The following is a 14,406-nucleotide window of genomic DNA, read 5'->3' as shown; positions in this document are numbered from 1 at the left end:
TGCCTCCGAGACCCAGACTCCTCCTCGGCTCGTGGACCCGTGGCTCCCCTGGGCTCCTAGCTCCCTCCTCTACACCGTGGTCCGTCAGTCCACCAGCTCCACCAGGCTCCATCGTCCCTCCGGCTCCGCCTTGGTCTGTCGTCGACCATCCGTCGCCTCGGGATTCCTCTCCTCCGGCTTTGCCTCGTCCCTCCATCCCACCGGCTCTGTCAGACCTCAGTCAAAGGCCGCGTCCCTTCCCGTCCCCCGTCTCGTCAAGGTCGCGCGGCCTGCGGCGTCGCCTTGAACCTCCAGCGCCTCGGCGTCACTTGGCTCTTGGCTCTCCGTCTCCACCTCGGTCTCCTCCTCCACCTGCTCCGCCACCGGCAGCGATGGCTGCTCCTCCTCCATGGCTCCTCCCTCCGTCGGCTCCACCGTGGACCACCATAGCTGGGCTCTGGATCTCCTCCTGCTCCGGACTCCTCCTGTCTCCTTCCTGGCTCCTCCCTCCGTCGGCCCCACCGTGGACCACCATAGCTGGGCTCTGGATCTCCTCCTGCTCGGACTCCTCCTGTCTCCTCCTGGCTCCTCCCCCTCCGTCTACACCTCCTTGGACCCTTCTGCCTTCTGCCTGCCCACTCCTGGGGATCCGTCCTCCACCACAACCTCCTCCCAAGACCCGGTATCCCCAAATCTTAGTCATTTTTGCCCTTTAGGTGCGATACCTTCCGGGAGGGGGTAATGTCACATCTCTGGACTCTTTGTTTGTTTTTGTCCCGTGCCATGTGCTCCTGTGCCCTGCCTTCCCTCCGTGTTAATTATGTTATTGTCATCAGCTGTGTCTCGTCAATTACCCTGTGTATTTAAGTCCTGTGTTTTGAGTTCTGTTTGTCCGAGCGTCAAGGTCCTATCCGATGTCTACACCCGTGTTTATCCTGCCTGCCTGTTCGACCTGCCTGTCTGTATATCTTTTATTGTACCATTTTGGAATTAAACCCCTTTATTTTCATTGCATCTCGTTGTGTGCTCTCGCGTGCTTACCACACAACCGTGACAATAATAAGCCTGATCTATTTTACTTTGTTAATAAAATAATGGAGTGCATTAAACACACGAGAAAGCAAATCCTTTTTTTCTTAAAGCCAGTGTTTTTTGGTGCAGATAGCTGTCAATATATACTGTCCTATCCTAAGAAAAAAATACAAACCTACATAAAAAAAACTTTATGGACTCAGAGTCGAAGCTCTGAATTGCTACATAATCGCAGAATACAAGTCTAGCATTGCTTATGGTGTAAAGCTAGGCCATAACCCTACAGAAACATGCCCTCAGCTCCAGATCTTCATCTAAAGAGAGCTTTCAGAGCTGTCAGTGTTACGATGTTCCTCTAGGTGCTTGACTTTTCTGGATTGTGAACCTCTGCACCCAGGCCTCTCAGCCAGTAAGATGTTTTCTCTCAGCAGTCCCTAATGAAGCCCCTGGAGATAGCGCTGGCGACTGGCTCCCTAGACTTGCTCTGCTAATGATCAGTGCTGTAGGCAAACTGCTGATTTGGAAACAAAGGTTCAAGGTGGCATAGCTTGCTTGTACAGGGGCAGCTCAACCTGACTAGCGTTCTTGCCCACACGCTAAGGCTTACAGACTGCCATATTCTTGCCGCCGCACAGCCCTGCCAAAAACAGCAGCAGACAACATCTGCTTATAAAGAGAACCTGCTCGGCTGCGCAAAAGCAAAAGATGCTGGCTGCTTTGACAAAAGGCAGATAAGGTGCTCGCCGTACTCGTACGCCCCAATTTGTTGCTCGTGTTGTGCGGGCAACAGTGATAAACACGTTCTATCAGATTTACTGACAGCCTAGATGGACGAAGCAATTATAGCAGACGAGAAGAAGGGAAATATCAGCTGTCGTTGTATGATTGGAGCACAATGCCGCCCGCTTGCTTATATGTCGTCGCGTAGGACGACACGGCCGTGAAGGAGCTGGGGGATATTGGGAAAAAGCTCTTTCTCACTTCCTGGGCATTGCTTTTGTTGCAAATTAGTAATTTAATTACTCGTTAGCAACAGTCCATTTTAGTCGTTTTCATCCCAGCGTGATGTAGCCTATTAGTTTTTGCATCTCATTAAATGGAGCTTAATGTTGAAGTTGACAGGTAGCAATGTAATTATAGGATTTGATTAGATAGTAAAACTGGGCGAACACATTAATTGGGTCTAAAGTATAGATAAAAGAAAGTCAAATATTGCTAACTGGGATTTATAATATATTAATAAAAATTTGTTTATTAAATTAGTTATTGCTATTATTAGTTTATTAATGGATTATAAATAATTAATAACACAATAATAATCATTAATGTTACGAACAATATTATAAATACTGAATGTTGTTTTTAAATATTATATGTTATATATTAGTATATATTATGTATATAGTTATTACAATGAATGTTTAATACATGTTATTAGTAGAATAATTCATAATAACAATGATCAATGCTATTTTATTAATTAATATTGCCAATATATTAATACTATGTTTTTTTCATTAACCATAATACTATAATTTATTATAATAATTCATAATACAGTTTATTATTAATATTATAATAGTAATAATTAATACTATTAATAGTTATGATAGTAATTAACATAATTGTGGATTGTTGACGTTTTTAAATATAATATTTTCTATAATTAAATAATAATATTGTTGAATGTTGACATTTATTATTAATTTTAGCAGTAAAATTGCATACACACACACACACACACACACACACACACACATATATATATATATATATATATATATATATATATATATATATATATATATATATATATATATATACTGTATATATTTTTTTTTTCTCAAAAAAAAACCTTGATTACGATATTAATGTTAGGAAGACACAAAATAATAGTTTTGTGTTTAGCTTATATGCTGTGAAATGTTCATTCTTGCCATTCAAACTAATAGTTTAGTCTTCTGAAAGCCATTATCCAATGAGTGACAGCTACGAATGCTGCTGCCATGCTGCACGGCTAATACCCTTTCTGCTCCTTTGTGAGAAGGTTAACAAGAAAATGTAATAGAGCTTTCATGAAATATGTGGGAAAAATAAAAGCATAGGTTTTATTATTTGATGAAAGAGACCTTTTGACATGCTATCTTCCATCATAGTGTGCTGTTTAGCCCACAGCCCTGCGTTTCTACCCTCCAGTAATCGCATACGTCCATCACGGGCTCTGTGTGTGTGCGGCATGCATATTTAATCGTAACAGTAATCCTCTTACCCTTCTACAGTTAAATTTCCAGGCACCAAAACCTACATTGACCCTGAAACCTACGAGGACCCGAACAGGGCTGTCCATCAGTTCGCAAAGGAGCTGGATGCCTCTTGCATTAAGATTGAGAGGGTTATCGGCGCAGGTGAGCTCTTCCCTTGTCTTCTCCGCTGCCTCGCTTTAGTCACACACCTCCTCATTTATCACAATGACAACCAAATATTTACACTCTCGATAGCGGCCTGAGCATCTCTCTGGCCCCTTGTTATTGATAGCGCTGCTGTAGGATTGGTTTATAATTAATATGTCTTCTCTTAAGGCCAGGATGCACATAAATGCATCGCCATTGATGAATTGCTGCCGCATCGCTTTTAGTTACAAACCGTATAAGTGTGTTAGTGTGTCCTCTATATAGCATATCCAATTATCTGCTCCCTTGGTTGCACTCCCCTGTGTACTGATGCATAGCATCATATAATGCTGAATCCTGCTGCTGCTGTGACTGATGTGTATGAAGCAGAGCAGGTACAGGCAACGGTGTCAAACGTGGCCCGGATCTCTGGAACTCAGCTCGCGGGTGGTTGTGTGCTTCACAGGAGAGTTTGGAGAGGTGTGCAGCGGACGACTGAAGCTGCCGGGAAAGAGGGACGTGTCGGTTGCCATAAAAACCCTGAAAGTAGGCTACACTGAAAAACAAAGGCGGGACTTCCTGTGCGAGGCCAGCATAATGGGCCAGTTTGATCACCCCAATGTGGTCCATCTGGAGGGTGTCGTCACCAGAGGTGGGCAGCTTTGAATGCTTGAATTAGCTTAACCAACAAGACTTCTTTTGCTGGAAAAAAGTGTACTTTGTTGTATTGAATGTGCACTTTTAGTGTATTTGAAATTTGAAAAGTAGTTTTGTTTACACTTTATTAAGGTGTCCTTGTTACAGTGCAATTATACATTAATATTACAGTACGTAGTAATATTAATTACCTACATGTACAGTACAAAAAATAAAAGAAAAAATCAGTCCAAGTTATACATTTTTTTGCATTTTCACATCCATAGCAAGCATTTTGATAGCACGGGATGTTGAATACGAAAAAATATTTCAGATTCAGTATACAAGAACCTTATAACTATATGGGCAGGGTTTGGCTTAAGGTTATGTGTGAGTAATTATGCATAATTAATTGTTGTTATAATAGTAAGTACACAATGTGTAAAAAGGACACCTAATAAAATCTTACCAAATAAAAAGCCACTTAAGTGTATTTAGGTGTACTAAAATTCACTTTAATGAAAGTGAAGTTTGAAACTTTAAAAAAAATTTAAAAGTAAATTTTGTAATATCAAATCGAAATTTTTACTATAAAGCACAACAAAAAAACTAAAAATAATTAAATCATTTTAAATGCACTTTACAGGGGTAGTTCACCCCCAAAAAAAAATTATGTCATTAATTACTCACTTTCATATTGCTCCAGATATTTAGATAAAGATATTTTGGATCAATTCTGAGAGCTTTATGACAGCAATAGTATTTTTTTAAATATACTAAAACACATGTAAAGTTCTTGATTCTGCAGCTTAATCAAAAATGTTTAATTAAAAATATATTTAAATACATGACATACAAGCTTACAGTTACATTGAGTATATATTAGTTTACCAAAAGATGCTTGGCAGTACATTTTAAACACATTTCAAAGACAATAAAATTTCATATAAAGATGCACTGAAACCCCTCTTTAAAAACAATCACTGTAGTGTTTAGTATGTCAAAAAAACTGTGTAATGTTTAACCAGTTGCATTTAAAATAAATGCTACATATATTTAATTACTTTATTTCTAGTTTTTTCAAGAAATAAAGGGACACACATCAGAATGACAAGGCCAGTTGTAGTCCTATGAATCTAAATCTGTTAGTCTGACTTTGCAAAAACCAGACCGGTGCGATTTCAGTCAGACTAGTTTTTACATGACATTTAAACAAGACAAATTGTCATTTTAGTCCGACTGAAAGTGAACTTTAAAGCGTACAATTAATCTTCTAAACTCTTAGAGTTATGACTTACCGTAAGTTCAGTTGTGAAATCATATTGTTATGATTTGATCTTGTAATTTAGATAATATTATTTGTGGCTGAGGGTCATTTATTATTATTTTTGGAGAGCACACACTCCAAAAGGGTTTATGAAAAGCCCGACCGACAGACTAAAGTGAATCTAGTGTTGTAGAATTGTCTGCGAATTGTTTCTCATTACTGCTTTTGTACAGTGTGTGTTGGCCGCACTTCACTTTAATGGAGTCTGTTCTTTGCTCTTTCAGGAAAACCAGTCATGATAGTAATTGAATACATGGAAAATGGCTCATTAGATGCATTCCTCAGGGTACGTATAAACCACCCTAGACAATCTGGTCAGTGAATACAATATCTTTTCTGTTCTGTTCATTACACCCACTGCGATTTACCATTTCACTGCTCATTCCCGGGCCGTGTTACTGTCAGCCCCCCCACGTGGAGGATGGAGCGTGTGTCTGATGGATAGACAACATTTGTCTGTTTGTGCTTTCATAGAAACATGATGGGCAGTTCACTGTGATTCAGCTGGTGGGAATGCTGCGTGGCATCGCGGCTGGCATGAGATACCTCTCAGACATGGGCTACGTCCATCGCGATCTGGCGGCGCGAAACATCCTCGTCAACAGCAATCTCGTATGTAAAGTGTCCGACTTCGGCCTGTCCAGAGTGATTGACGATGATCCCGAAGCTGTCTACACAACGACGGTGAGTCAATTAAACTGCTGTCTCATCCTTCCTGCCTTGAAAGCCCACGGCGCTCTTAGAATAAACAAATCAGTCTGTGCATCAGATAGAAGTACAAATATAGATACTGTCTGTGCTGCATTGTGATGCTAGAATGTTACTCGATGTCAATACAGTGCCTTTTGACTCTTCTCTGGTTAATGTAGAGTGTGCTGATTGGGAATTTTATGCACTAAACAGGGCGGAAAGATCCCAGTTCGGTGGACAGCAATGGAAGCCATCCAGTATCGTAAATTCACATCAGCTAGTGATGTATGGAGCTACGGGATCGTCATGTGGGAGGTTATGTCCTACGGAGAACGACCTTACTGGGACATGTCCAATCAGGATGTAAGTTACTGGTTTTGTACAGATTCATGTTTTGTACAATCAGATCAAATAGTTTCTGAATATAATATAATGCAATATGATATGATTTAAAAAACCCATAAAAAAAAAATATATATATAAATATAAAATATAAATGTAAATGTGTGTGTGTATATATATATATATATATATATATATATATATATATATATATATATATACTAATAAAAATGTATAGTTATTATTAGTTAGCATGCATATGACAGTTAAAATGTTTTCACTGCATTAATACAAATGTTGATTCTGTGACCATCTTGTTTTAAATTCTTTCTATAATGGAGCCATTATACATTTTTGATCACTTTCAAACATTTCTCATGCAGTTTCAATGAAAAAGGAAAGTACAGAAAGTACAATTCTTTCAACTTCATCAAGGCGCTTTAAGAAGAAAAGGCAATTCTCCTGCTCGTTCAGCTTACTTTATAGTCTTGTAAAACCACAGCTTGCACCAAAAGGCCTATTTTTACTCTGTGAACATAATCTGTAGGTATTCAAGTATTAGGACAGTTAAGCACATCTGACTCTTTGAATTTTCTAGCTGGATATCAACACAGGTGTCAGGACTGACCTTGTTTTAATGATACATTTTGAGCATAAAAAGGTTTAATGGATCTGCGGAAACGAATGGAGTGTTTTGCTTGTAGAAGTCGTTTTTGTATTCTGCTACACTTTCAACCTTTATAATGAGAAATGATAATGCGAGCCAAATTCATCATTAGCAGAGTTCAATCAATTCAAAGATATCTGCTTAGCCATGCAAAACCTTCTGAACGATCTGCGGGCCGAGCTTTTGTCTCAAAGAAATTGGGACAGCAAAGTGCCGTTCATCATTCTGATCACATGCGTGCAGGGTTTTCAAGTTGAAGCGGATTGAAATTCAGATATGGTCACGGCTAACGATATGTATGAGGGGAAGTATTGTTAATCTGCCGCTGTATGTAGGCACTTGTCTTATGTACGCAGATTCTTTGTCAAAATTACACAAGCTTGAACATCCTCAGAGAAGGTAAACAGCCCTTATCACTGAGACTAATGATGACTTGTAATTCTCTGCTCACTAGTGAACGTTAGCTCTCAGTGGTAGCGACTAGCTAGTAGCAGTCTTTAATGTTATTATTTTTTTTGCGTTCGAACATTTGCCTCAGTGGAGTCTTGATACTTGTCAGGGCTCGACGTCAGATGTTTTTATACCCTTTTGAGGGGGAGGCGAACAACTCCTTGAGGGCTGCTAAAAAAGAAGGAAATATTTACATTTCTTCAACTCTTTCTGTTTTGACACTTTTCTTTCCGAAGCTCAAGCCTTGTTTGGAGAGACACGACAAGAATAGCAGATGAGGATTTGGGGAAAATAAACAGTCTTCTTCTACTATTCCTCGGGAGTAGACGAGAGGAAAAATCATAGATCTGGACAAGCCTTTTCTCTGTTTAGTTTAGTCAACTCAGATTCAAGGAATTCTATCAGTCTACATTTCTGAAAGTCTCTTTTGCTCGTCATAGCTGCATTTATTTGATTAAGAATGCAATCAAAATTGATGCCAAAAAATGGCAAAACTAAATTTTCAGAAGTCTTCAATGCCACAATGTGCTTCAGAAATCATTCTAATATGCTGATTTGTGGCTCAAGAAACATTTTTGATGATCAATATTGAAAACGATTGTGCTGCTTAAAGGAATAGTTCACCCAAAAATGAAAATGATGTCATCATTTACTCACCCTCAAGTAATTCCAAACCTGCATGAATTTCTTTGTTCTGCCGAACACAAAGAAAGTATTTTGAAAAAAAAAAACGTTTTTGGTCACCATTGACTTCTATAGCAGGGAAAAAAATAGCATGGGTGTCAATAGTCACCATATTTCTTTTATATTTTGTGAAAACCATGGTACATTTTTTCCCTAGGATTATTTTGACTATAAAGTTCAAAAGAACAATACTTACTGTCACTTTTGATCAATTAAATACATCCGTACTGCAAAAAAGTATACATTTCTTAAAAATAATTACCAACACCAAACTTTCAGTAATGTATAAACCCATATCTCACCCAGCATGCTGAGTGAGTAGAAGAACAGGTGGTTTTATTATTTTATGGTCCCTTTGCATTCATAAACCCCGACATGTGGAGTCAGTCAACTGCACAGACACCCAAGTGCCAATGCCTTCATCTTTGGTTTAAACCGTAACCCTGTTAGCTAGTTAATTAGATAGACTCATGATAGTATGACAGTCACAAACAGCTGTTGAACAGAAGGCTTTTAGTGCGCTTGACTCATTCACATCCAGTTTTAGCAATGGCCTTTTCTTGCGCTCACGTGCCCTTCAATAACCAATGCAAAAATAATCACATTTGGTTAGCCTACTTTTCCCTGTGTTGTAGTTTGTAATGCTGGAGGTAAACCACAACAGATTTATCCAGCAAAGCTGCTGTTTACAGAGGCCTGATTAAAGGATGAGTAAATGGAGAGCTGGAGGTGCAGGCAGGCTTTGTATACATTTAGTTCTGGATGCTAATAGCTAAGCTATTCGGTTTTTCCTTGTCTTTTTGTATCTCTGTCTCTAAACCAGTCGGGTTCCTTTCAGAACTTTTCTAATTTTCCATCTCTCGCTCTGATCTTGCAGGTCATAAAGGCTATAGAGGAGGGATATCGTCTTCCCGCCCCCATGGACTGCCCTCCTGGCCTCCATCAGCTCATGTTGGACTGCTGGCAGAAAGACCGAGCAGACCGGCCCAAATTCGACCAGATTGTCGGCATCCTGGACAAAATGATCCGCAATCCTAACACCTTAAAAACGCCAATGGGAACGTGTACACGGTAAGGACGCCCATTCTGTATTTTTTTTACTGTCTGCCGTTAACCATCTCTGTTCAAGGAAAATGATGCCGTTCACGGGCCAGCTTCGTTTTTACGACGTATGGAAGTTGCTTGTTATGTTTTATACTCCTGCACCTCCCTGCAATGTCTTTGAGCCTTTTTATAGGTTCGCAAGTAAATTTGCGAACAATTCCATCTGTCCAGCATTTGATTTATCCGCTAGGGTTTACTGATGAAAGATAAATCCCGGGAATCAATAAAGCGAAACAGCCTCCATGCCTTCATGTTCGATAACAAGGACTTTAAATCAATTGTCATAATGAGTGTTTGAGACTTTAAAGCCTTGTGGGAACTCCAGTCCCTGGTGTGGTATTAGACACAGGAAGGAAGTGTGTTTACAATCACAACTGAAACCGTGTCTCACATTGAAGATATGACCTTTAAAACTTAGGCATGAAGTCCTTGGCCCATCTTTTACAAGTAAAGCAAAGCAACAGTTCGCTAAATTACTACAATGTGAACACAATAAACCACGTGTCCTTGTCTGTAATCCATGTGAGTTAGGGTTGGCACGATACCAGTGAGATGGTTCATTATTCTCAGTTCCAACATCGCTGCAAGAATATTATGCTATTGAACACCACCTACTTATTTAAAATGCTTATTAAATTAACTAATTAAACTTTAACAATGCCATGCAGCCTTCAAATAGTTCTCAATTAAGTAAACATTTCAGTTTTTCAGCTTCAAGTTGTTAATGTAATTGATTGAGACAAAGAAACTAATTACATGCAGTAAAACAAATAAAAACGAAAGAAGCAGACCAAGTTTGTTTTTACTGTTTTAAAGCAGTAATCAGCTATTCAGAAAATTCAGAAATTAAAAAAAGAAAATACCAAGGTAATCAAAATAGCTGTAGTATTATAAAATATAATACATTGGCCAAGCAGTAGACCAGTAAATTTAAATTAGTTGTGCAGACTGAGAGTTATTTTCATGCGGATGTTAGACATAGATATACTCTAATCAAAGACCAAAAAGTTTTGGTTTAACCATAAAAACAAGGTGTAAAAAAAAAAAAAATTTTAGACACAAAAAAAAACAATTTCACCAGAAATACTATTTAGTTGTAATTTTACCATTTTTTTTATTTGCCATGATTCAGTTTTTTTACCTTACATTTTTTTGCATAATTTAACATGCAACAAAATGTAATATTACTTATTATTTATATAAACTTATTATTTAATATATTTTAATAATTACATTTTATTTTTTACAAAAATATTGTGATACTAAAACTATTTTTAAACCTTAAAGTCTACACTTTACTTACATTTATTGTGCTTTCTATAGACATAAAATCACCCACATAAATACATGTACATACTTTTGGCATAAAAAGTCAACTGAAGACAATATCATATGCCAGACCTACTGTATAATACTTAAAAATAATGGTACTGTGCCTTCATATGTGTTTCTTCATTTCCTCAGACCCATAAGCCCACTGCTTGACCAGAACACTCCAGATTTCACCTCTTTCCGATTGGTCAGTGAGTGGTTGGAAGCCATCAAGATGGAGAGATACATAGACAACTTCACAGCTGCCGGCTACAGCTCGCTCGAATCTGTCGCCAGAATGACTATCGAGTAAGAGTGCCTTGCTATGATCTTTCCTGCACACACTCATGCACGATAGAAAAGCATGATCTTTCTAGGAGTAATTTCAGCCCTCAGCTCTCATTCACAATACCATCCTGACATTGCGCTGCATTTTAATCAGATCTCTTTGACTCGTACTCAGACTCATCTTGTTATAGTTAATATGGTCTTTTCTCAGTTTCCTTTTGCTTCGGTAATGAAATACCTCTCAGGCTCTTCATGCTCCATTGCTGTGATTTATGAACGTTATGTTTCTGCTTTAGGGATGTAATGAGTTTGGGAATCTCCTTGGTGGGCCATCAGAAGAAGATCATGAGCAGTATACAGACTATGAGAGCTCAGATGCTGCATCTTCACGGGACGGGCGTTCAAGTGTGATGGGCGTCCGCTGCTCTTCCTGGTCGGATGAACCAGAACTCTCCGGGACAGCACCGCAAAGTGTGTGACAGCAAAAAAATCTGAAAAAACAAATCAACAACAAAGAAAAAAAACGTTCCGCACCCTTGCGGTGAGATTAACCTTCCAGAACTGGCAGAACAGAATCATTCCTTTGTTACTGGCGAAGGATTTTGGCGAAGGTGCTGGAAACCAAGAGATGGAGAGAAAACGCAAACAGGCAAGAGAGAGAGAATCCTAAACGGACAGCGAGCTCTGGATGCTCTAAAGAACTCATCGAGTCATTGAGATGGAGCATTCGAGAGGATTTTTATGCTTTGTACGGACTGTCTTTATTGTCACAAAAGGTTGATTTGCTCTAGTTGCTATAGATTTCACTGATTTCTTTTTTGAATATAAAAATAAGCAAATCCAGTTCATAAGAAGTGAATTTTGCAGCGATTTCTTTTGCTTTGGTTTGTAATATCCACATTAAGATAATGTGGGACATTACTCTTCTACTCGATCGATTTGTGTTAGCTTGTTTTCTCGGATTGTGTTACGGAACTGACAACAGGGTAAAACGTCTCATCTGGAAGGAAAGAGACAGAACCAGAGGCTGAAAGTCGACAGAGAAGGTTTGCCTTCTCCAGCCAGCACTATTTACATGAAGCTCTCTTCAGACGGAAGCATTGGCGAAGAGTCAGGGCCTTTTATATCAAGCAGAAATATCCCATTGCTTGGTTACGTGTGGCTCCTGAGAGTGGCTGGTTGTGTTTAAGAAGGTATATTTCGAGATCCTACATGACAATTCAGTTGTGAATCAGTACAAAGAGGATTGCTAACCACTTCAAGTGGAGTTTTTATTTTAATGTAAGAACAACTATTACGGTGGCAATATTCTTTATAAGTTTATATTTACCACATGAATGGATTTATTAGTGCTGTTGTTGAATGTGTCCTTTTTGATATTGATATTATTTACCATGAATACATGTTTCCATAAAGATACACAAGAAAAAAAGAAAAAAAAAATGTTAGGCTATTTTAATTGAATTGAATTCAGCAACAGTATCATTTTGGTTTAGAATCAGTTGGTTTCCTAGCAGGTGACTGACTTTAAAATCATACAATGTTGTGGTGTAAAGGAGTAATACTGCCTTAAAACAAGTCAACTATTGCTCTTATTTTTAGGTACTTAGATACTTTGTGAGATCACAGCTGAGTTGAGGAGAGACTGACCAACATGAGCAATAATTTGAGGTGCTGTATAGACTTTTACTCACGTACTGCTTGGAAATCAGCAGCAGTGTTGTGAAATTTGATCAAAGAGAGATGGAGAATTTATATCTTTGGTGCGTTTCTTCCATTCTTTTGTTGAGCCGAGCTCAAAGATGAGGTTTACGCTCAAGTTTTAGTGCCATAACAGCCTTCCACGCTAAACTGAATGTTTCGTTGACAATTAAATGTTACGCATTTTAGTGTTAAATACTTTAAGGAGTACTGTAGACCTTTCATTAGCTGGGCTGCCACAAAACTCTTTTTTTTATTTACTACAAAACCTTAATGTGACACATTTTAAACACACACTAAGTGTTTTTCATTATTTTGGGGTGCCAGTGCCATCGTGACCGCAACAGCCGTGCCAACATGTGGCATTTTTCTTGATTAGAAAGAAAGCGAAAGGCAAAGCCGTTGGAGCGCAGCATGACTGAAGGATTTAGCCAAACGGTTGGCGCTTCAAAAAAAGCCATCGTTTACCACGCCGTCTCCATTGTGAAGCCAGCTGGTATGTCTCATGCGGATCATATCGTAGCCTGGTTAGAGGCCCATCTCCGATCGCTATCCTTCCATCTCGCTAACCTCAGCATTGAGCCCACGCCAGGCCTTTGAATTGAATGCGAGCGGAAAGGCTCTCGGTCAGCACAAACCTCCCGAGCTTCGGCAGTAGCTGCAGTCACTCAGATCAGCCTCCCCGCACACGCTCTGATCTCACACTCCGGCCTCCCGGGGCCCCTCGCAGGCCCTTACCCTCTCCGCTCGGATCCGGGGCCCTTGTAGAGACAGCAATTTGAGCCAATTTGAGATTAACGCCTGGATTCAATCAATCCCACACTGAGGCCACCGTACGGGTCAATGACAAATCTGTCAGTTTTTCCTCCTTTTCTGCTTTGTGCCGTTTTGAACTTTTCTGGTTTGATGGTAGCCGAGTTTTCAGTCAAGACGGTTTGCGCTGTGGATTGATTGAGTTCACGGTGCAGCAGGGTATTAAAGACTTCTCGAAAGACGCTAGAGAGCCCACCTAGACAAAAAGTGAAGTGGAATATTCCAAAGAGTTCAGCACTGTTGATTGTGTCAGAGTAATCACAAACCAGAGGACGATTTGTATATGTTCTAGCTGTAAAACTTGTATATTTTATTTATAATTGTGGTTTTCTTTTCTTTGTTTTTCACTCAAGTACTCTGTAGTGAGCTCATTGAAAATGCACTATATTTTTCTATCTCACATTGCAGCTGATTCTCGTCACCCTCACTCTTTCAGTTGTACATAATTTCTCATTTAGGACCAAAGAGAGCTAATAGGTTTCCATTTTAGAAGAGTATTCTTTTGGTTTTTTTTCTCTTTTAGGTTGGAAAAATGTACAGTACAAATGAATTGTCAATTTATTATTTATTTTTCTGTGACAAGAATATGGAGAGTATTCATTGGTCAAAAAAAGTATTTTCCCCAGTTGAGAAACTGTATGGTCATTTACCTAGACGATTTCTTGTTACATAGACCATTTTTTTTTCTTTTGCTTTGTAACCTTTGTAATAGACTGTACATATATTTTTGGAAATATAATGCAATCTCTATAATGGTGTCTGTGCCTTCGATTTCTGTTTCTGTATGATTTACAGGGTTATGCATCATTCAGAACTGAATTTAAATCAGTTGAGTTTTTACACAATATTATTAACACATACTTCTAAAGACACATAAATGCTGTTAATGTTTTTTGTTTAACGCTATTTGAGCGAGCATCTCAGGACACTGATTGTTTGCTAATTAGAGCGTCTTACAGATGCAATGACTTTACCAATTGGTGATTGGCTCT

At 38.9% G+C, this 14,406-nt stretch overlaps 1 protein-coding gene across 7 annotated transcripts in view; it reads left to right on the top strand.

Annotated features, from left to right (window-relative positions):
• Window positions 1-14,167, top strand: part of epha7 (eph receptor A7) — a 74,703-nt gene extending 60,536 nt beyond the window's left edge. For 4 of the 7 annotated variants that reach the window (XM_043220040.1, XM_043220037.1, XM_043220039.1 and 1 more), the window contains exons 10-17: window positions 3,291-3,416; window positions 3,868-4,053; window positions 5,589-5,650; window positions 5,839-6,048; window positions 6,268-6,417; window positions 9,075-9,268; window positions 10,766-10,921; window positions 11,197-14,167. In XM_043220040.1, coding sequence (XP_043075975.1) covers window positions 3,291-3,416; window positions 3,868-4,053; window positions 5,589-5,650; window positions 5,839-6,048; window positions 6,268-6,417; window positions 9,075-9,268; window positions 10,766-10,921; window positions 11,197-11,311 — 1,199 coding nt within the window. In that variant the 3' untranslated portion in view covers window positions 11,312-14,167. The remainder of the gene's footprint in view (window positions 1-3,290; window positions 3,417-3,867; window positions 4,054-5,588; window positions 5,651-5,838; window positions 6,049-6,267; window positions 6,418-9,074; window positions 9,269-10,765; window positions 10,922-11,196) is intronic. The other 3 variants (XM_043220042.1, XM_043220041.1, XM_043220038.1) reach the window with 1 other exon arrangement.
• The last annotated feature ends 239 nt before the right edge of the window (window positions 14,168-14,406 follow it).

This window comes from Puntigrus tetrazona, chromosome 20 (assembly GCF_018831695.1).
Source record: "Puntigrus tetrazona isolate hp1 chromosome 20, ASM1883169v1, whole genome shotgun sequence".
Taxonomy (NCBI): domain Eukaryota; kingdom Metazoa; phylum Chordata; class Actinopteri; order Cypriniformes; family Cyprinidae; genus Puntigrus; species Puntigrus tetrazona.
This window is presented reverse-complemented; position numbering and strand designations above follow the sequence as displayed.